Source organism: Zootoca vivipara, chromosome 11, assembly GCF_963506605.1.
Source record: "Zootoca vivipara chromosome 11, rZooViv1.1, whole genome shotgun sequence".
Taxonomy (NCBI): Eukaryota; Metazoa; Chordata; class Lepidosauria; order Squamata; family Lacertidae; genus Zootoca; species Zootoca vivipara.
In genome coordinates, this window is record NC_083286.1 from 44895397 (window position 1) to 44919433 (window position 24037).

General features: G+C 41.1%; 2 protein-coding genes across 2 annotated transcripts; one reads left to right on the forward strand and one right to left on the reverse strand.

Moving 5' to 3' along the window:
• Positions 1-447: 447 nt before the first annotated feature.
• On the forward strand, positions 448-7479 carry SELENOP (selenoprotein P). The gene is given in 5 exon segments (XM_035100699.2): positions 448-599; positions 1930-2139; positions 3552-3764; positions 4662-4779; positions 5610-7479. Coding segments are annotated over 4 exon segments (882 nt in total). The 5' UTR covers positions 448-599; positions 1930-1936; the 3' UTR covers positions 5958-7479.
• Positions 7480-7540: 61 nt separating this feature from the next.
• Positions 7541-21284, reverse strand: CCDC152 (coiled-coil domain containing 152). Its single transcript, XM_035100696.2, is given in 8 exon segments — positions 7541-7663; positions 9057-9143; positions 12516-12643; positions 13036-13138; positions 15192-15256; positions 16211-16279; positions 20432-20537; positions 21222-21284. Coding segments are annotated over 8 exon segments (744 nt in total).
• Positions 21285-24037: the final 2753 nt, after the last annotated feature.

A 24037-nucleotide genomic window follows, 5' to 3' on the forward strand; every position in this document is an offset into this window, starting at 1 on the left:
TCCCTCTCCTGCACCCAAGGCTTTGAACCTTTGGATCAGTATTGCCAATTGGTTTCAAGGTAGGCTGATGCAAACAAAAACCAGCTGTTGGGCAGGGAAATTTGCTCAGGCTCCCATGTCAGGAAAGGGTGTGCATCGGGCCAAGGCAAGGACACAACGAAATGTGCGGGCTCAGCAGATCCTCCTTTCCTTAAAAACAAGTAATAAGTTTCTTGGAATTAATGTCCTCCCCACACACATTTTGACTCTACCACCAGCTCGGAGTTACTGAGGGGAGCTTAGACACTGCACCGCCCCCAAAAAGCCACTTTTCCTGCACAATTCTTTTTCCCAGGACGACAGGAAAAGCTCGTTATTTCCAGTTAGTTAACGAAAACAAACGTTTGGCTAGGTTTCGCTCCAGGGAGCTTGCAAGGACATTGCAAAAGAGTCCCCTGAACTTTGAACCGCGCCTTGCAAGCGGTGATAAACAGGCGGAGTATAAATATCAGAGAACTGCAGCTGCTAACTTAGATAGCTAGATTTGTTTTCCTTGCATGGTGTAGCTGGAGAGAACACAAGCGAAGTTGAGGAGCAGCCAAGCGAAGGGTGGGGCCCGGGTAAGTCTGTTGTTTCCTTGTCAAATTCGCTTTTCCGATTTCTGCGAAAGTCATTTTTTGTCTTTTTGTGTGTTGAATCGGGAATCGGTTTTATATATTTGTGCGCGCGCAAAGCGAGACTCTAGTCTACAAAGTGTGATTCTCGCAAGTTTTCCTCCTCAAGATTTTAGGCAGTATGACATGGGCAGCTTTCACGGACTCCAGCTTCAAACAATAGTTCCCCACATATGTATTGCACATTCGTAAATGTATATCGGTGTGTACCTCTTGTGAGAGGGCAGACTTGCAGAAGAGGCTGAGTTGTCAGGCTTTGGAGGTGGCAAGAGAACAGGATTTGTGTATTTGTTTCCATAATGGGGTTTCTGGAAAGCAATATATTATATTCTTCCAGAATTTATCGTGTTCAGAGCTGTCGGAACAGAGGGGGAAAGGGGACAAATCAGATAAAGCTTGACATTAACAGTACAAGCCTATGCATGGTTACTCAGAAGTAAGCACAGTCTAGTCCACTTTACTCCCATGAAAGTGTTTACAGGATTGCAGTTTAATAAGTCTATGCAGTGGCCACCCCCCCTCGTGCAGCCTTACTCACAAGTAAATATGCATAGGATCAGGCTGTTGTGCGAGTCCCATGGATTACAAACACACTGTAGTTTTAGTGGTGGTTGACATCAACTGGCTTTTACTCAGAGTAGACCCATTAAAACTAATGGTGACAGCTAACTTAGACCAGACCCACTGGAATGAATAGACCTGAATAAAAGTTAGTTGAACACAACCCTGTATCTTTGAAATAAATACAAACGGGGAATGATTGCACACTTTGAATTTTGACATTTGCCTCAATTAAACTGAATATAGCAAACATAAACAGCTGTTTGCTATAACTGCAGTGGTTCCCAAAGAAAGGGAAAGGCGAGGGGTGGGGTTGGAGTCCTTGAAAACAAGAAGTGGGACAGATTCATTGGGAACAAAATAATAATAAAATTCTTCCAGTAGCACCTTAGAGACCAACTAAGTTTGTCATTGGTATGAGCTTTCGTGTGCATGCACACTTCTTCAGATACACAAAGTGTGTGTGCACACAAAAGCTCACACCAATGACAAACTTAGTTGGTCTCTAAGGTGCTACTGGAAGATTTATTTATTTTTTACAGTGTATTTTGTTTCGACTACGCCAGAGCAACACGGCTACCTACCTGTAACTAGATTTATTGGGAGTATGTTTATTCTGCTCTGGAGGAACTAGGGGCAGGAGGCATGTTCTGCGACCAACCGATGGGGTTGTGGGTGAAGCGTTCAACTTGTTTTCTTTTCTTTTCTGCCAAAGCCCTGCCATGTGGGTTGGCCTGGGGCTTGCCCTGGCTCTCTGTCTCCTCCCAGGAGGAGGGACAGAGGGCCAGGGTACCAGCAGCCGTTGCAGAGAGGCTCCAGAATGGCAAATCGGGGAAGAAGATCCTATGCTGGATTCCAGGGGTACTGTCACGGTGGTAGCCCTTCTTCAAGCCAGCTGATACATGTGCCTGTTGCAGGCTTCTAGGTAAGGACATCCTGTGTTTGCACCTGCATTTTGGTAGGGGAGAGTGGATCTTTTTGTCAAAAATAAGAGGCACGTTTATACAAGACGGGGGTGGGATTTTCTCCTTATTTTCTTTCAGGCTTATGGTGTCTCTACTTTTCCATGACTCCCAAAAGTGTTTCTGTTATGAAAGTTATTTTTGGCTCACAAACTGAAATTTCTGGCTCCACTGCTTGGATTCTGTACTGCTGTTTGTAATAACAAAACTCCTCCTATAAGCTTCATTCTTCGTTTTTGAATTTCATCCAGAGCTTGGACGAAATGAAAGCAAACCAGCAAGTGCCCAAGCAACAGAGCACTACATGTTTCATGGGGATTATATAGCAGAGAGAGGCCATTAGTGCTTTCATGACTTCATAGTTCTCTTGCACTGTCCCATTACAAACTTCCTTGGCTAGCTTCAGGGGGACATCAAACCATTCCACTCCTCATATTGTTTCTTTAGTAAATTAAATACAGCTGTTCAGATATTAGAAGTGTGAAAGTCCACAGTGCCCTGCATTCTTCAGATTGGGGTGAATGACCTCCAAAGCCTTATATTGGGGGGGGGGGGGCGGCGGTGGGAGACAGAACTGCTGATGCCTTGCAAAAGAGACCCAGATTGTTCAGGCTGTAGTGAGCAAGGAAAACCTGAGTTGCCAAATTAACTTCTGCTTTTCCAGTTTATTGTCCTCCAAGGGCATACAATTTGCAGCTACTGTGACAGTTACAGAAAGAAGGAGGAAAATGACATCCATTTGCACATAATCTCCACTTTTTTTTAAAAAAGCAGCATATTACTACTAATTTTCAAGCATTAGTACAGGGCTTTTTGGGTGGGAGATGGATCAAAGGCTTTTTTCACAGACATATGAAAAAGCCTTTAGAATGGCAATTGCTCTTTTTTTTTACTTTTAACACAACCAATTAAACAGTAAAGCGATTTGCCAAGGACATATTTTAAAATCTTAAATTATTTGAGTAGGCAAGAACCATGTTTGTCCCATATGGCATTAAAATCTTCACATGCAATAATATTAATACCGCTTGGCCAAATGTTCTGTTTTCTAATCACAAGCACGCAAACACCATAGCAAATACCTCCAGAGCCACATATGTGGTAATTTGAACTATCCATAAAAGGTCAGTGCCACTCATTTCTGACAACACCCTAGAAGATAGCATACACAACTAATATTTTACAGTTATGCTGTTGTATGCTGATTGCTTGTTTTAAATTCTAAGTTGTCCAGAGACAAATAAATCCAATATTAACAGTGGGAGTTTATAGATTCTGAGAAGCCGCCATTTCATCTTAACAAAGAATATAAACTGTCCTGAAGGTGGATAGTGCACATAAAATACTCCTTTTCTCTCTCTCTATTTCCTATTAGATTGGAAGATCTGCAACTGAAGCTTGAAAGTGATGGCTTGGTAAATGTTTCATTTGTGGTGATCAATCACCAAGGACACCATTCCCAGCTGAAGTATAACCAGCTAAGAGAAAAGGTTTCGGAGAACATTCCTGTATACCAGCAGGATGCAAAACAACCTGATGTCTGGACTACTCTAAGTGGAAAGAAGGATGACTTCCTCATCTACGACAGGTCTGTATATAAAGGAAAAGCTAGGAGATCTAAATGAACCTCATGGGGCAAGGTTTTCCATAGCACTGAGGAGAATAGGGCTGAGAAGACCCTGCTTCCCATCCATATCAATCTTAAAGGTAAAGGTACCATGTGGTCCAGTCGCGTACAACTCTGGGGTTGCGCGCTCATCTTGCTCTATAGGCCAAGGGAACCGGCATTTGTCCGCAGACCAGCATGAGTAAGCCCTAGGCTCTCTGGTTTAGACCACAGCACCATCCACGTCCCATATCAACCTTATTTCCACCATAAATAGGATACTAGGTTGTAACCAACAGGCACATAGATAGCTGAAGAGTTCTAGTAGCTTAGCTGTCCCTTGCACATGCTACTTTTTAATCTATAGATATGTTATTGATTTTGAAAATAAGGAAGCACATTCATTTATGTGAGTCCCCATCTGCAACCCAGGCATGGGTTTATTGCTTCAGGACAAACTTTGCTGCTCTTGAAGGTTTTTCTTGGCAGAGAGCTCCTTGCACTCTTAAAGAGGCATGAGAAGTGAGAGGGTGCCTGGATTTCCACAGAAACATGCTCACAGGGAGAAAAAGTGTCATGATTTGCTGTTGTAAGAGCCTGTGCAAATGCCATTCCACCCCTGCAAGCTAGCTATATAGGATTGAGGCAGCTGTGAAATGCTTGCAGTAGACTTTTTATGGATTATAACAGAACACAGGACATCTAGCACAACAGAAATTCATTTTTCATTTTCATAAAGCTCCACATTATGGGTGATAATAAACTTTAAGTATTATTCCAAGTAGATGCATTGAAATTAATGAATATGACCAATAGTTGAATACCACCCCATGAATGTATTTCACATTGATATTAAAACTCGGGTAACTTTCTTTCTAGGTGTGGCCGTCTAGTGTATCATCTTGGTTTGCCCTACTCTTTTCTAAGTTTTCCGTATGTGGAAGAAGCTATTCAGATCACATACTGTGAATCCAAGTGTGGAAACTGCTCTTATCTGGTACTTTTTTTTTTTACAATATTCTTTTCCCATTGTGTTTGTGTGCATTTAATTGAATAAACAGAAACCTAATCAAGCATGTTTTACCAGAGCGGTTTTAGCTTATATTCTGAACATGATTTTTGAAAAATTTGAAAGGTCCTGGGCTGCTATGGGCTTAATTTGTGGTGGAAACCTGCTATAATGCGTACAGCCGAGGTACTCCCACACCATTGGATTCTAACTTACATATTCCCTACTGCTGAACCATCGTGAAGGCACGTCTTGACAAACTTTGTGCCGGAAAGCACTCTGTGACTCCATCTCTGGAGCTAAGTATGGGAGCCCTCCTGAAACCCATTTGGAAGCTCATTGGAAAGCCAGGATAACTGAATAAATAAATAAAATGAGTGGCTTGTAGCCAATGAAATCCTACTCACAGTAGACTCACTTAAATTAATGAACCTAAGTTAGTCCTGTCCATTGACTTCAGTTTGTCTACTCATACTAAGGCTAGCATGGGGTACAACCCTTTGACTCTACAGCCATCATGCAAATAGAAAGTCTCATATTCTTAATGCCTCCCGCATGATACCAAAGAACTGAAACATGCATTTTCTTAACGAGTTTCGTGTTGATCGTAGTATCATGAAATTTTACAAGTTGCTATGGAGAGAGAAAATTGTTAAATGCTTCACCACCATTCAATAGAAGTGCATTAATTTGAAGGTTGTAATTTTACACAGCAGGTATATAAGAATCAGCTAAAATTTTGCACATGTATTTAAAGAGCCACATACCTGTCTACCGAAACAGGGTGCATTTATGTTGCCTGCACTATTTCCTTCCAGACACCAGAGATCGAAGAAATATGCAGGAACATTTCAAAAAAGCCAGATGAAAAGCCAGAAGAGGCAGAACCTCCTCCCTCTCAGCACGACCAGTCATCTCCCCTCGGCCATCAAGGCAAGAAACCCCATCACCATAGACACGGGCATCGGCAGAACAACCGGCGCCATCAAAATAGAGGCGGTCAGGCAGGTAGTGAGGATGTTGTAGAAGCTGCCCCACAGCAACCAGCTGTGGAGGATCCCCCCCAGAGAAAGAGGATTTGACGAAAGGGGAATGGCATATGCCAGAGGCAGTTGAGCTGAAACTGGCAGGAGCTGACAAGGCCCACTACAGGTAACTGATGTTGACATTGTCGGCACTTGCTGTTTGAAGATCTAAGTAGCGTAGCCGCCTGACACTGCCGTGGTGAGCTCCCATCTTCCTGCAGGTGACGTGGGCAGCTGTTGGCAGAGAATGTCACTGAGTCTTGCCAGTGACGACTGCCAATGGCTGCTTGACAGCCAGCAGTAGCAGGTGAGCTTGAAACTTCAGCTGCCTGACAGTGAGTAGGAAGGGCAGAAAACTGAGCCTGAAAAACAAACTAAGCATCTTAAGACACTAGGGAAGTGTCCTCAATATAGAATGTATTCATTGATAATGCAGCCATTGGTAGCATCAGATTTTTCCAAGCTGATTGGAAGCACTTATTGGCAAGAGCCAAAGAGATTTAAAATACATTGAGTGACTATTACATCAGTGAGCTTCCCATCTGGTACCATTATGTGAATGTCTGAAAGAAAGCAACTTACGCAGCTCAGTCCACGAACCAATTAAGCCAGAGTACTTGGGTTTCATGTTTTGCAACTGTAGTCAACTGCTATTGCTTAATTGGCTTTGTACTGAGTTGTTTTGGTTAGCTGATTTGCCTTTAAAAAACAACAATGAAATTCTCGTAATGGTACAGATTTTTGTTTTTCGGTGCCCATTTAAAGTGTCTGCTACGTTTAGTTACCTCATCTTTCTGGTTTCCTCTTCTACCATTCTGTTTGCATTTGTGAAGACAGAAGCATAAACTATAACCTAGGGGCTTCTGTTTGATGTATAGCAACCAAGAACAGGGGAGGAGAATAAAGATGTGTTAACTACTTAAAACAACTCTGGGTTTTTTTGAAAACCAAGTAAATATATAAAAATGTGAATTTTCCCCCACTAAAACTTTAGAGCCACTTAATGATCAAACCGTATTGTAGAAGTTGATGTACTTTAAAAGTTTGTGTGTGATGGCCGATATTCCAAAGGGATTTGCCAGAATTCCTAACACCCAAGTAATAGATTTTGAACAGGAACATTTAAGATCCTGTGGCAAGAAGACTAGAATAGACTATGAATCTTTTTGTGTTTTTGTGAAAGTCCCACCAAAGCTAAGTATCACAGCTATTATGCATTTGGGGTGCAAAGTGAAACATGGAACAGGGTCAAAAACATCTGTTGATCAGATTTAAGTCTTGATCTATCTATCTCACAGTTCCTGTTGGTTTGTCATTCTTGGACTGGTTTTGGTCACTTTTATATCAGATTAATGAAGCTTGTATGTTTCTTTTTAGCTAAATAGTATGTCTCATTGTTAACACCTTGTCTTTCTGAAATGAATTTTTGAGTGTTTGTGTGTGGAGGTTTTAGGAACGAAAGAAAATGTTCAACACAAAAACTGCTTAGATGGTGCTTGCTGTAGTTCATGATGGTTTCCTAGGGAAAGTCACTGCCCTACAAACTTGAATATTTTTTATGGTGAACACTTGTTAAGCATGAAAGTAGTTAAGAATATAACTGGAAAGCATGTTTGTTGACAATGGATAAGAGAACTTTTAATAAACCAAAACAAGCAATTAACATTGTGTGACACTTGTCAGTTACACTTCCTAAACAGACAACTTGTGTTTTCATGTAATTCTCAAAACTGTTAACGTTTGAAATGGAAACATTCACCTTTGCCAAGCCTCTGTTCCAAGTTTCGGATGGTATTACGGAGAACTTCAATTTCCTTATTCTTCTCTTCTTGAAGATGCTGAAGCTTCTGCAAAGATTAAAGCAAATGCTTTATTTCCTGTTAGAACCTGGTTCCAAGATACAGTAGTGTATATAAACAAAGGTGTCATTGCTTTTGAAAAAAAATCTTCAAATACTTTTCAAAAACTTGTATGTATTATATGACATCCAGGCACTGAGTCAGCTTGGTGGTCCCACTGGAAGTTACAGAGCACTTAATTAATTAACTCCATAGTTTTTGCCTAAAACATAGCACAAATAACAAGACCTCTGATAAGCGCTCCCTGATGCCCAAAGGTTGTTACATTTCTTTCTGTACCCCTCAATGGCATAACTTGCCACTTATATTCTATAGAGAGCCAGTGTGGTGTAGTGGTTAAGAGCGGTAGACTTGTAATCTGGGGAACCGGGTCCGTGTCTCCGCTCCCCCACATGCAGCTGCTGGGTGACCTTGGGCTAGTCACACTTCTTTGAAGTCTCTCAGCCCCACCCACCTCACAGGGTGTCTGTTGTGGGGGAGGAGGGGAAAGGAGGTTGTTAGCTGCTTTGAGACTCCTTCGGGTAGTGATAAAGCGGGATATCAAATCCAAACTCCTCTTCTTCTTCTTCTATAGCCAAAGAAATTTTAAAAGCTTCATTTAATAATTCTGCAAAGCCTGAAATTTAAATACCACAACCAGTGTGCATTAATTATTGCACATTTTTCAGTGTTACAGAAATTAACGGATGAGAGTTGTAGACAATGTCACCCTGTTGTATGTGTACACAGTGCTTACATGTCATTAAAAATGGAGGAGTGCATATAGATCAGATCAGTCTTAAAAATGAACAGAGAAGCTATTTTAGATAGGGGATTTTCCCAATGGTTGGCACTCCTCAGAGGAATAGGAGATCTGGGCCAATGAGTTACACTTTCAGAGATATTAAGATATAGTGATGAGGGCAAGACACAACATTTAAAGTCAAAGCTTATTGTCAGAAATACTGTGCGTCATCCAAGTATTTAATGAAAAACATGTTGTTGTTGTTTAGTCATTTAGTCGTGTCTGACTCTTTGTGACCCCATGGACCATAGCACGCCAGGCACTCCTGTCTTGCACTGCCTCCCGCAGTTTGGTCAAACTCATCTCATCCTCTGTCGTCCCCTTCTCCTTGTGCCCTCAATCTTTCCCCTTCATGGATCAATGCCTTGTCGTGGCAAAGGGGCTTGAATAACTCAGAGAAGCTATGAGCTATGCCATGCAGGGCCACCCAAGATGGACAGGTCATAGTGGAGAGTTTGACTAAACGTGATCCACCTGGAGAAGGAACTGGCAAGCTACTCCAGTATCCCTGCCAAGAAAACTCCATGGACAAAGACAACAGGCATATAAAAATGAAAAACATACATTTAAGATATTAGAAAATGCTGGAAAACATACCCTTCTGTAAATGTTTTGAGGCAGTGAAGTGGGTTTTGGATAGGACTTGGGCATTTTGGTCTGAAGCTTTACCAATTCAGCATTGAACTGAAACAAAAACACATGTTAGTACTGTATGCTGATAATGGGGGATGAGGAAAAACCTATACACATAATTCTACTTTTAACCATTCTTGAGCCAGTGTGGTGTACTGGACTAGGATAATAATAATTAATTAATTACGGTAATAATAATTTATTATTTATACCCCGCCCATCTGGCTGAGTCTCCCCAGCCGCTCTGGGCGGCTCCCAATTGAATATTAAAACAATACAGCATTAAATATTAAAAGCTTCCCTAAACAGGGCTGCCTTCAGATGTCTTCTAAAATTCTGATAGCTGCTTATTTCCTTGACATCTGATGGAAGGGCAATGATGGAAGGATGGATGAACTCCAAGCACCACCTTGGGCCTAATCTACCTAAGAGGGTTGTTTGGAAAACTGAACAGTTTTGTTTACCATAATACAAGGAGGATACTGTAGGAGCTAGAAAAGGGTGACCAAAATGACCACAGGGCTGGAGAAACTTGCATGAGAAAAAGCTACTTGGAGCTATTGGACTGGGGGGGGGACTTCCAAAGGGATAAGAGAGAGGTGCATAAATTATGCGGTGTTGAGAAGATTGAGTATTACACAGTGCATAGTTAAATTCTGGAGGCTGTTACCACAAGAGATAGTAAAGGCAACCAACTTGGATGGCTTTAAAGGGAATTAAACTCATGGAGGATAAAGCCACTAATGGATACTAACCATGATGGCTGTACTACCTACGTACAGGTATCAGAGATGGTGCATCTCAGCACCCCAGTTGCTAGAGGAGAGGAGTGGGAGACCATTGCTACACTCCAAACCCACTTGTGGACTTCCCATAAGCATCTGGTTGGCCCCTGTAGGATCAGAATGTTGGACTAGATAGACTTTTGGTCTGATCCAGCCGGGTACTTCTTATGTTGTTAAATGTAATGTAAATAAAATAAAATAATAAAATTTATTGGCTGGGTCATGCCTGTTTTGAAGTTTATAATTAAAATCATAGGAGGCAGTGGAGAAATGTGCAACCATGTGACAAAAGAGGGTAAGGTAGATATTAAAACATTCCAAGTACTGTATGGATACATTTTCAGTGCTGCTAGGAACAACAACAACAAAAACCCTCAAAATATTTTTCTTGCTCACACTACAATAAGGATACCAGAATGTTTTCAATGAATCTGGGGACACTTTAAATAAATAAATAAATAAATAAATAAGTGTGTGTGTGTGTGTGTGTGTGTGTGTGTGTGTGTGTGTAAAGTTATTTTAAAAAAATAAGAAGTAATATCTTCTCTTCTGTGGTCTCCTCTGTTGCGCTGCCTTCCTATGGGTCCCAGCCTGCTTTCTTGGAGCGCTAGCTATGCTTCCACTCCCTCCCTGCACTGCGATCCCCTATAGGCTTACTCAAGAGTAAGCATTAGCAGAAACCCCTTCCTCCTGCTGCTGCCCTGCCCTGTGGGCGTCTGGTATGCAGGCATCAACTGTGGGATGATCACAGATTTGGAAAGGACCTCTGAGGGGCCATGGGGCATCTAGGCCAACCCCCTGCAATGGAGATACAGTGGTACCTCAGGTTACAAACGCTTCAGGTTACAAATTCTGCTAACCCAGAAATAGTACCTCAGGTTAAGAACTTTGCTTCAGGATGAGAACAGAAATTGTGCTCCTGCTGCGTGGCGGCACCAGGAGGCCCCATTAGCTAAAGTGGTGCTTCAGGTTAAGAACTGTTTCAGGTTAAGAACGGAGCTCTGGAATGAATTAAGTTCTTAACCAGAGGTACCACTGTACCTCAACAAGAGCAGCCACAACTTAAAAGAACATAAGGCTTCCCTGCTCCATTTACACACAGAAGGTACCCCCCCCAAGCCCCATCCCACCGATCTCTCCCTTTTTATCAAAGGGGAGGGATGCAAGCAAGCAAGCAAGCAGAGGTAGCCTTTTTCATTTTGTTAAAGGTTCATTTTTTAATAAGAAGGGAACAGAAAAACTGTTTAGGGGGAACCAACATAAACACCCCCAAAATAAACATAAAACATTCCTCCTCCCCTTTTATTTTTTCCTAGTGGGGGCAGGTGCAAGGGAAGAAAATTGAAGCAGCAACGCATTATGAGGTATAGCAGGCATCCCCAAACTGCGGCCCTCCAGATGTTTTGGCCTACAACTCCCATGATCCTTAGCTAACAGGACCAGTGGTCAGGGATGATGGGAATTGTAGTCCGAAACATCTGGAGGGCCGAAGTTTGGGGATGCCTGATGTATAGGGTTGGGGAACCAGATGTGTGAAAAGACAAAGGGAGAATTGGGAAGTGTTTATGGGTAAGGAGGAAAAAATGGGGAGACAGAGAATAACACAGAGAAGGGAGGGAGGGAAGGCAGTCCAATGTAGCTCACAAACATGCAGAATGGAGCAAAAGAGGCAAGACAATTCCCACCACCACCACCCTTAACTTTGAAGCAACAGCCTCTGTCTGGGAGAGCAAAGGGAAGGCTCAAGGCAGCATCCTGCTTTCTTCCAGCTTGGTAGTCCAGCCATAGCTGCCAAGTTTTCCCTTTTCTCGCGAGGAAGCCTATTCAGCATAAGGGAAAATCCCTTAAAAAAGGGATAACTTGGCAGCTATGAGTCCAGCTCTCAAGCAGGCAGAATGCAGCAAAGGGGGCTTTAAAGGCATGGAAAAGTGCTCCTTCTTCCTCATGAGCAAGCAGGAGAGACAGGGTAGCTTGCAGAGATGTCATGCAGGGAGGCTTCTTCCATGCACCTCAGCTCTGCCGGTCCTAATAACAGCCTTGCCTCTCCGGCTCAAGCAAGCAAGCAGGAAGAGCTGGGCTGTTTGCAGGGAGGTTTCTTTTCGCCCGTCAGCTGATAGGCGGGAGAGTTGCAGCAAAGCCCAGCTGCACCTCAGCTCCCCAGGAGACCCTCTCTGGAGCTGTAGCGGATGATTGCTTTGGGCTCTGGGAAGGGTCTGGAAGTCCCTAGGCATATGATTAATCCGGGGACATTACATTAAATCCAGGGACATTCCAGAGGTGGATTTTGTCTGGGGACAGATTGGTAAATCCGGGGCTGTCCCCGGAAACCGGAGGTCTGGTACACTACAAGGAAACAAAAAATATAAGCAACATAATTCTAATAACTCAATCTGAAACTCATTTACTTTGATTACATCTAATTAATTTCAGTGGAAATTACTTCTCAATTATGGCAGAATAACAGCCTGCTTATAAGGCTCTTATCATTTATCCAGTAAAACAACAAGCTAGGCTCTTCTTAAAAAGTTATACTTTCCATTCACAAGTTACGACTTGTATTTGCATATACTGTACTTCTTTATAAAACAGACCTAATCTTTTATCTTCTGCCTTCTATATGGAGTTATCTAGTGCATACCTCTATTTGCAATTTGATCATCTCATCCTGTTTTTGTTTTTCTTGTGCTCCGAGTTGTTTAGTTAATTCAAAAATCTCCATATCTTTTTTCTCTATTAGTAGTTTGTGCTCTTTCTCCATGGCTTCAACTTGAACAAAATTAAAATAATGTAGAAATTCATTACATTTAATCAAATGGCTTTAAAATGATGAGAAGCTGTATGTTATAAAATGTTACTCAAAACATTTGTAGGAAAAGCTGGGATAATAAATAAGAAACTTAAATTTTAGATACAAAATGATCAATCTAGAAACATTTTTTTAAATAAAAGAAACATTGGAGGAGCAGATTCATTAAATATGATGCAGGTTAATACACAACAATTTTAGGCGATCCAGATAAGCTGGAATTCATCCACCATAGTTAATTTCCAGACTACTGTTCATTAGTGAAAAAGAACTGTGTAGTACCAAATATTTTGCTTTAAAGTGTGAGAAATCTCAACATCACTCACATATAGTGTACACAATTTATGCTTACATTTTTTATTCATGTTATAGTGCAGCTTCCTTTGTTCAAGCTTGTGTTCATCCTCCTTCTTTTCAATTTCTCTCATGAGTCTATCAACCATATTTTTATGTTCCTATAAATTGATTTAAGCAATGTTTTAAAACAAAACACCCAATAGCCAAATTCTCTGGGTAGCTTAAAATAACAATACAATTAAAATCATGAGACTATACAGTATAATGTAGCATAAAGCTTTCCAGCACGGAATGAAGCAGTTACTATATTACCCTACTCTTTTGGATACAGTAGATACATGGGAACAAGTGTTTGTGATGTCAGAAGATGAGCCAGAAACAAATTAAGACCAAGTACAGTGATACCTTGGGTTACAATGCTTCAGGTTACAAACGCTTCAGGTTACAAACTCCGCTAACCCAGAAATAGTACCTCAGGTTAAGAATTTTGCTTCAGGATGAGAACAGAAATCGTGCTCCAGTGGCATGGCAGCAGCAGGAAGCCCCATTAGCTAAAGTGGTGCTTCAGGTTAAGAACAGTTTCAGGTTAAGAACGGACCTCCGGAACGAATTAAGTTCTTAACAGGCGAAGTCCCAGCAGACTGGAGGAGGGCAAATGTTGTCCCTATATTCGAAAAGGGAGGACCCAAAGAATTACCGCCCAGTCAGCCTGACATCAATACCAGGAAAGATTCTAGAGCAGATCATTAAGCAAACGGTCTGTGAGCACCTAGAAAGGAACGCTGTGATCACTAAAAGTCAGCATGGGTTTCTGAAAAATAGGTCATGTCAGACTAATCTGATCTCATTTTTTGACAGAGTCACAAGCCTGGTGGATGAAGGGAACGCTGTGGATGTAGCATATCTTGATTTCAGCAAGGTCTTTGACAAGGTGCCCCATGATATTCTTGTAAAGAAGCTAGTAAAATGTGGGCTAGATAATGCTACCATTCAATGGATTTGTAACTGGCTGACTTACCGAACCCAAAGGATGCTCATCAATGGCGCCTCTTCATCCTGGAGAAAAGTGACTAGTGGGGTGCCACAGGGTTCTGTCTTGGGCCCAGTCTTATTCAACATCTTTATAAACGACCTGGATGATGGGCTTGAGGGCATCCTGATCAAGTTTGCAGATGACACCAAATTGGGAGGGGTGGCTAATACCCCAGAGGACAGGATCACACTTCAAAATGACTTTAACAGATTAGAGAACTGGGCCAAAGCAAACAAGATGAATTTTAACAGGGAGAAATCTAAAGTACTACACTTGGGCAAAAAATGAAAATGAAAATGAAAGACACAAATACAGGATGGGTGACACCTGGCTGGAGAGCAGTATATGTGAAAAGGATCTAGGAGTCTTGGTAGACCACAAACTTGATATGAGTCAACAGTGTGATGCAGCAGCTAAAAAAGCCAAGGCAATTCTGGGCTGCATCAATAGGACTACAGCATCTAGATCAAGGGAAGTAATAGTACCACTGAATTATGCTCTGGTCAGACCTCACCTGAAGTTCTGTGTCCAGTTCTGGGCACCACAGTTCAAGAAGGATACTGACAAGCTGGAATGTGTCCAGAGGAGGGCAACCAAAATGGTCAAAGGCCTGGAAACGATGCCTTATGAGGAACGGCTTAGGGAGCTGGGTATGTTTAGCCTGGAGAAGGTAAGGTTAAGGGGTGATATGATAGCCATGTTCAAATATAATAGAGGAGGGAGAAAGGTTGTTTTCTGCTGCTCCAGAGAAGCGGACACGGAGGAATGGATTCAAACTACAAGAAAGAAGATCCCACCTAAACATTAGGAAGAACTTCCTGACAGTAAGAGCTGTTTGACAGTGGAATTTGCTGCCAAGGAGTGTGGTGGAGTCTCCTTCTTTGGAGGTCTTTAAGCAGAGGCTGTCAGGAATGGTTTGATGGTGTTTCCTGCTTGGCAGGGGGTTGGACTGGATGGCCCTTGTGGTCCCTTCCAACTCTATGATTCTAGGTACCACTGTATGTGAAACCAACACTCTAATCTGATTATTGTCAAGTAGCTCATAACAATGAAGATGACAAAACAGATATAAAAAGAAAAAATCAAAATGATAAATTGTCAAAAGATGACTCCTCTCTCTAGAAAGTAGGTTGATTCTCCAAACAGAAACCTAAGGTTTTGAAGATAGGTGCTCTCACCTGTTCCTGGGATTTTAGTTTCTCTTCTAAATTATGAGCTATGTTCTTCAGTTTCTCACTTTCATCTGTGTAAGGGAATTGTTGACAGTCAGGCTGGAATAGAAATTTTGCACATGTTCTGTAGAAAGAAAGAAAGAAAGAAAGAAAGAAAAGAGGGAGGGAGGGAGGGAGGGAGAGGGAGGTGTATATGGACTGCATAGCAGCCCTTGACATCTTAAATGCTCGCTTGAATGCTCGTATATGCATGGGGCTTTTAAAAAGTTAAGATAACTTCCCCTTCTTATTCTATTGTTGGATGATCATTTTAGGAATTTTGTATGGTATATATATATATATATATTTATTTTTTCTTTGGCTTTTTATTGATTTTACCTGTTTGCATTTTATCTTGTTAAGTCGCTTTGAAACTTTCTTTGATATAAAGCAACTTTTGTTGTTGTTTTTTAGTCGTTTAGTAGTGTCCGACTCTTCGTGACCCCATGGACCAGAGCACGCCAGGCACTCTTGTCTTCCACTGCCTCCCGCAGTTTGGTCAGACTCATGTCTGACCAAAAGCAACTAACAGATTGAATAACTAAATAACTAAATAAATGTCTATGCAAGTGAGCAAAGGAGGTAGGAAGTGGGAAAGTCAGGAACTTTATAAACTCATTGTCATTTTTCAGACTTATGCACTCACAAGCATTGTGCTGGATTAACTCCCCAACCACCCAGGTGACTATGCCAGCAAAATAATGGATAATAACATGGAAATAACCTTGTGCAACATCTGCCAAAGACGCACAAGCAGAGGTTTTCAACCAGACACACAAGACTGAGCTGTAGGCAACTTGTATTGAAGAAGTTTAATAGAGATGCCTAAATACAACTACTTTTGCTGATGCATATCTATATGCATACTGTTACTGTAGTCAACCCTTGTTGGAAGCTCTATTCCAAATACTGTGTTCTAGTCCACACAAGAGCAGTCTCTAAACACATGAAGAACAACATCAACACTGCAGCTAGCTTTTTTTTACCTCTCAAATTATACTGGTTTTCTATAGTTTGTTGGAGACCTTTAATCACATTTTGGAGTGTAGCACATTCTTTTAAAAAGAAAAAAAAAGAGAGAAATTGGTACACTTGAATTACTGCAATAAATTATTAAACTGCATCATAACATACTAAGTTATCTTAGTCATCAGCAATAAATACTTCCTTGTTCTGCTGTAATGAAGAAGTATTATACAGGATGCTGTCTTTCTAAATTATGCATCTTCTTTGTAGATATCATGAAAATTTTACAAGTTTGCCCGCTATTTAAGAATCATCAAAATAAATTGCATTTAAAGAGGTGTTCTCAAGTTTCATAGGGCTTCTTGCAGTTTCAAGAAGTGAACACAAGATGGACCTCTGGCATCTCCATACCGTTCGTACCTTCTATAGTCTACTTATAAAAATACAAAGCATTGCTTTATATTGGGGGGGGGGTTCCCAACATGATATGTCAGAGTTGCATGTATGGAGGAACATCTGCAAGTAGCATTATAGACCCATTCTCTCTCCTATTCCCTTACTAGCCACATAACAATGTTTGCAACAACTCCTATTAAAGTGATATCTGTCTGTACTTCATATGAAAAGCTCCAGTGGCCCTGCTCTTCCTAATCCCACCCCCCTGCAAAATTGTCTAGATGAGAACAGCCAATGCCTTTGCACCTGTTCTAGTTTCCAAACCATCTCCCAGATGGAACATATTTGAAAAATGCACCTTGGAGATTATTAACTGATATTGATTCATTGTTTTGACTTTTTATTTTAAAAAAGCGCACCCCATTGCAAGGGTGCCAACTTGCCCTCAGGATTGTTGGTACCCGCCTCCGCAATGCAGATGTGTGATGTCACATGCACACACCTGCAGACATGTGCGTGTGACATCACATGCCCGCATTGCAGCAGCAGCTCCTCTTCTTCCTCCTCTCTGCAGACAGTGAGGCACCCTTTTCCAAGAGGAGGGACTCAGAGACAGAGAGACCCTGCCTCAGCATCCCAGTACCCCTCCACCTGCCGGCTTTTCTCATTGACTTTGTGGGTGCCCAGCCCCCACAATTATATTATTGTGGGTGCCCAAGCACCCACGCCCCCCTGGAGTTGGCCTCCTCCTATGCCCCATTGTTTAAAATATGCCCAAAGGAAATAAAAGACTAACATTCAAAAGGTGACAGTGCGCTGTTAATAAAGGCTGCTCATAAGTATAATTATGCTATATAATATCAAGCAGGGGTAAGGCTTTTAAGCAGGCAGATCAGACAAGTAAACTGAGCAGATAAAAGACAGCAGTGTGTGGGCTTTTAGGTATTTTTAAGGCATGCATTTACAAAACAAATGCAGGTAGCAGAAACTATTTTTATATGGTGGCTGATGTAGTGCACACATGCATTAGATTAAAAACATTCTGCCTTCATTGCTATTGTTTTATTAACATAGAGACTTAATAGATTAAAGAAATTTTCGTTGGGTTTTAAAAAATCAATGAATCATGTGATAGCATTACTTTAGTTTAGGAAGACTATCCAGCACTTTTCACCATTAAAGTAATCTTGTTAATGTCTGCTTTTTTATGCATAGTTTATTCGTTTTTAATTTTTTCCATAACAATACAAGTAGCAAAAACAATAAAGTCAAAGGAAAACCTATCAGCATAGCATGCCAATTCACGATACCATTTTGCAAAATAAGGCACATATTTTGGTCTTAAATCTGGAACGCATCTAATGTAGTGCAACCAAGTCTGTTCCATAATCAGATACTTATCTTATGTTAATATCCTATTGCAAACTTTTAATATTTTTTAAAAATACTAGCTAGCCCTGGAACAAGGGCAGGCAAAGCCAAGGCAGAATTTGGAGGCTCATGGGCAAAGCTGGAGGATCAATTGTATAATGGGCAAAGCTTTTTGAAATATGGAGCTTATTACCTAGGGACCCCTCAGACCTACATCAACAGTAATTTATAGAGAAGATTGCATTAATATCTGCATTGCTTGCTTCCATCACATTATTTAATGGAGGACTCCAGTGACTTGCTAGTCCCTGTCTAAAACAGGAATGTAAAAAAAAAACAGGCCAATGCTTAATAAGTCAAAAGCTGTCATTGTGTTTTTATATCATTCCCTTTCTGCGCAAAAAAAGCCTTTGTACAGAAGTTGGAATGGTTGGTCAAATATATCATTTGCCATGTCAAAATATCTATGATTAAATGCAGTTTTTCCCCAGTCTGCTCTAGCATTTGAAGCATGCTAGAGCAGACTATAAATTGTTCCATGCCCACCCCCACATTACAGTCCTTCTCAGCTCTTCTGCAGATTTGCAGATCACTAAGATCAGACACACCGAAAGAACATTTATTTTAGAAAAGATATAATCCAGACACAGCCCTTCACAGAAAAATATAATCGATTTTAAGCATTCATCTTAAAGTGCTTCACACTTTTAGTACATTTTACATTGTGAAATGAATACTTGCAGTGAAGAGAGGCAGCCCATTATTCTTGTGATATATTACACAAGACCTGCTATTCTATGCACACTTACCTAGGAGGCACAAGTCCCATTTAACTCACTGGGGCTTACTTACAAGAAAACCTGCAAAAGATTGGACTAAAGAGCAGAACAAGAAAAAAAAAGCTCCTTGCAGGTTATCATGAATACATATATTTGAGGTCATAAACTCAGGGTCGGCCCTACGGCCAGGCTGGGTGACGCAGGGTGCCAGGGCGGCGCCCACCCGCCCGCCGGCCTGCTGCGCTGGGAAACAGGGCGGAGGGGGGCCCCAGAGGGATCCATTGCACCACGGCGCCACGGCGCCAGAGGTGCTTAAGACGGCCCTGCATAAACTGCTTTTCAATAGAAAAGGGGTTTTATTCTTAGAAGAAAAATCTCCACAACTGCTAAGTTACAGTTTTACTTCTATGGACTTTTTTATATATACCTAGCATAGTATATAAATTAATTTTCACCTTTGTTAATATTAAAACTTCCTGGTGTTTCACCTAAGTATGCTAGTATACCTGCACAGCACTCAGTTTTCATATATCCAGATACGTGGAATCTATTTTTCTTCCTAGAGGACAACATGTTGTAGGTACCAACATGATACCTGCACAGCACTCGAGTCTCATTTGAGTGTCAGCTGCCTCAGACCCTCCAAGTGTCCGCATTTTCCAGGGACCTCCCTGATTTAGATAAGCCATCCCGGTTTCTGATTTGATCCCAGAATGTCCCACTTTTCCTTAAGATGTCCCTATTTTCATTGGAGAAATATTGGAGGGTATAGAGCAGGGGTCCCCAAACTAAGGCCCGGGGGCCGGATGCGGCCCAATTGCCTTCTAAATCCGGCCCATGGACGGTCCGGGAATCAGCATGTTTTTACATGAGTAGAATGTGTCCTTTTATTTAAAATGCAACTCTGGGTTATTTGTGGGGCATAGGAATTTGTTCATATTTTTTTCAAAATATAGTCCGGCCCCCCACAAGGTCTGAGGGACAGTGGACCGGCCCCCTGCTGAAAAAGTTTGCTGACCCCTGGTATAGAGTTATCCAACCCCTGAGCTATCTGAAGGCAATCTTGTATAGGGAAGTTTTTTAAATGTTTAATGTTTTATTATGTTTTTATATATGTTGGAAGCTGCCCAGAGTGCCTGGGGCAATCAAGTAAGATGTGTGGGGTATAAATAGTAAAATTATCATTATGGAATGGGACGTCCCTATTTTCATCTAAGAAATGTTGGAGGGTATGCTGCCTTCTCCCACATTCTGTTTTAAGACTTTGACCAGATGCAGACTCAAGGCATTATCATCAGCCACATCTTCTGCCCACCTCCTTTCTTTACTGTCTAAAGCAGGCATCCCCAAACTTCGGCCCTCCAGATGTTTTGGACTACAATTCCCATCATCCCTGACCACTGGTCCTGTTAGGTAGGGATCATGGGAGTTGTAGGCCAAAACATCTGGAGGGCCGCAGTTTGGGGATGCCTGGTTTAAAGTGTTCTGAAGAGATTGGTTATCTTAATACACCTAAAAAACTTTGAGAGAGTTAACCAGGCTGGTCTGCTGCAGGGCTGGTCTGCTGCAGCAAAATCAACATAAAGCCATGTAGCACCGTGGAGGCTAACAAATTTATTATGGAATCAACTTTAATGGGCACAAGTCCACCTCATCAAATCTGTGGTTATAAAAACAATGCCTAGGAATGCTTACCTTCTTTAGCTGACTCTCCCTTCATTTGGCTTGCTGTCAGTAACTTGTTTGTTTCATCTAACTGAAGATTCAGAATATTATTTTTTCCATGAAGCCCTGATATTTTCTGTAAGAAAAGTTGAGAATTCAAAATTTAACAAATTGTTTAACATTACCCTCCTATCTTCACAGTCACTCTAGGCAATAAAGTCTAGCCATGTGCTGTTTAGGCAACAATTAATAAGAGACCTGAGAGCATTAACCACAAAAAGTTACCTCAGAGCAAATATGGAAAGGTTTCATAGAGAACATACAGCTGTGTTTTGGGTGATGTCTGAATTCATCTGCTGACTTTTGTACTTTACTCTTTTTTTTAAAGCTGTCTTTCATTTTGCAATTATTTCTTGTATTATTTATTTATTTCATTTATAAATCATTCCCCAAGAGGCATCCTAAAGTGATTTGCAATACGTATACATATATGTATATGTGGTGTGTGTGTGTGTGTGTGTGTGTGTGTGTGTGTGTGTGTGTGTGTATAACAACTGCATATATAAAACAATTAAACACACACACACACACACACAGTGCTTTTTTCTAAAAAAATGTTTAGGGGTATTCTCATTTTGACTCAAGAAAATCACCATTTAATAGTTCAAATCAGGAAAAATAAATACAATAAATGGACAAAAGTACAAAGATTCACAAAATGTTTAGGGGTATGCATACCCCTGTGTTCGCCCAGAAAAAAGCACTGTGTGTGTGTATGTACACATTGGCATAACAATTAAATGATCTATACTTTTCTTACCTTTTCTATATGTAAAAAGCCCTCTAAAAGTGCATCAAGATTCACCACACTGATTTTCTTCATGACTGCTTAGCTGCACAATTGCCCAGCTGCTTCCTGTGTAATATACAGTGTATTTAAAGAGAAGAAAACAACAACAGATAGCAAAACCTTTTGAGCAAACATTTACAGGACTGCATTTGCTACATTTTAAGCCCTTCCTGGCTATGAACTCACTGGATGGCACAGGAACATACAGTAGGAAGCTGTCCTAGATCAAGTCAGACCATTGGTCCGCCTATCTCAGTAATGTTTACTGACTAGTTTACTTACTAGTTTTCAGACAAGGGAGGGACATTGTTAGCTCTGCCTGGAGAGGCCTGGGAAATTGAACCTGGGGCTTTCTGCATGCAAAGCAGATGTACTACTGAGCTACGTTCCCTCCCTTGTCAAATCACAGTATTTTATATCAACCGTATCTTACAACAGAGATGGGGAATCTCAGGTTCAGGGGCCAAATGGGGCTATTCAGGCCTCTCTGTTTGGCCCTTGGAACTCTCCCTAGCCCAACTCTTCACTGGCCCTTCTTTACAAGCTCCTTAAGTGCTTTTGCCTGAGTGTCCTTGAACTCTGATAATGCTTCTTGCTTGCCTGGCTAGAGGCTAGAGAGGGGTGTGTGAGTGCACGGAAACTAGTCTGTACAAAGGGAAAATTTATATTAAATGTCCTACCCTCTTAACCAGCTCATGACTGACATGTGGCCCTCTGAAGGTTGCCCAGATGTGAGTTCAGCCTCCACACTGAAGAAGATTCCCTGCTCCACTCATACAATAATGATAGTGATGTGCCCTAGCTAAAAAAATGGTGATTGCTTCATTGCCCTCTTCAAATATCTAAAGAGCTGTCACATGGAAGATAGAACAAGCTTCTTTTCTCCTGCTCTGGAAGGTAGGACACAAACCAGTGGGTTCAGGATACAAGAAAGGAGATTCTGACCAAACATCGGGAAGAACTATCTGACCATAAGAATGGAGGGAAGGGAACAAACAGCTCAAATTTGCTTTCTGCTAAATCTGTCTCTGAGTGAGGTAGTTAGGATGCCGCAGAAGTTGATTCCCAAAACTGGGAAATGCTTTTACTTATAAACATTATCAATTATGCTCAGAGAGGCCAGAAGTACTTAACAGCGCCTGTAAAATGGTGGGGGCTGCCTTCTGGGGTCTCCTAAACTGCTAAGCCCAGCATGATTCAGAGCCCTCACAAAAACCATTGATTCCCAGTACAACTATAGGGTAAGGTTGATTTGATTCCCTGTCCCTTTTCTGGATGCATATCTCCACTCCCTGCTTCTTGCCTGGCGGGATGTGTGTGTGCCATTTTGTAGTTCACCTGAGGTGCCAAAATGACTTGGGCCAGCCCAGACAGCAGGGTTTTCTGGAGTATGAAATGTATAAAGTGCAATAATCTATAGTAGCAAAAACAAGGCAGAGTCCTGTGATTTGTTATTTATTGTAGAGTGGCAAATAAAAATGATGGGTTTTGCGAAACTTACAGGAAAAATCCGAAACCAGCATATTCCAAAACCAAGTATTCCAAAAGGTTTGGAGTAAATTTATATGATATTTGAAAGATTACTGTAAGCAATTAACATCACTGGCAGGGTTGTCTGAAGATTCATAATGAGGAGCTTTCTCCCTTTTCATTTTAACCTAAATATTAATGTCTTTTGTAATGAGTGAACTAGAATTGGAAAACGTATAAAATGCAATGATATAAAGGTTAATTTTGAAAGCCATGAGGCAGGAGGGAAGGAAGTCTATGGGCTCTAAAGAGGCAGAAAGTGGATAACAATGTTGTGATTATATATTATCAAATTGAAAACTTATAAAATTAGATAGATAGATGATATATAGATTTGTTATTTATTGTGGCATCCAGCTTTCATGGCCACAAATAAGCTTTATACACCGCAACAAGTGTATTAGTCTTTACGGAAACCAGAGAACTGTGTTTCTTTTGCAGAATCTTGTTATTCACTATTATCTTTTTCTGTATGCCATTGCAGTTTACAAAACACCCTGTAATTCTCGTCTCACTTAAATTAAATGCCTTGTTATCTTCATGGCGGCAGCAAACACTTCAACACCAGCCAAAGCTGCCCCAAGGGAAGCCAAAAATATTCCCTACCAGGCTGATCGCTAGCATTTGTAGATTTTCTTCTTGAATTTTTTTGTCCAAATGCATAAGGCATTTCTTTCTGAAATGAACTATCCCTCCAGAGCAACAGCAAGATTACTGGACCAGTTTTATATACTCAAAATCCTAAATAGGAACAAAACAAACAAGCAAAACCTTCAACACTAGTCAATCACTAGGAATGCCTGCTCATCCTCCCACACTAAAAGCATGGCTCAGTTTAACCAAGGAACAATAAGATGGATGTATTATTTTTATGAGAAAGGACCATCATGCATTGTGAGTGAGGCTGACAAATTTTGAACTGGTTCCTTTAGAAGCAGGTTGTTTGTACCTGCGGCAATGAGCTGGTGATCATGTTTAGCCATAGTCAGCCAGAAAGGTCATTGGGTGACTTTAGCCTAATCCCTATTTTCTTAACCTACCTCACAAAGTTGTGAGGTAAGAACCATGTAAGAACTTGAGATATTTTTTGGGGAGGAAAGGTGGTAGCTACACAAAAAAGAAAGGAAGAAATGAATGCTTTACCACCATCTTATTTCTATATATCGAAAGTATCTTAAAAGGCAGAAGAGCATCGGTGTTTTCCTGCTCAGCTGGCAATATTCAAAAGGATATACTCGTTCAGAATATATTTTTGA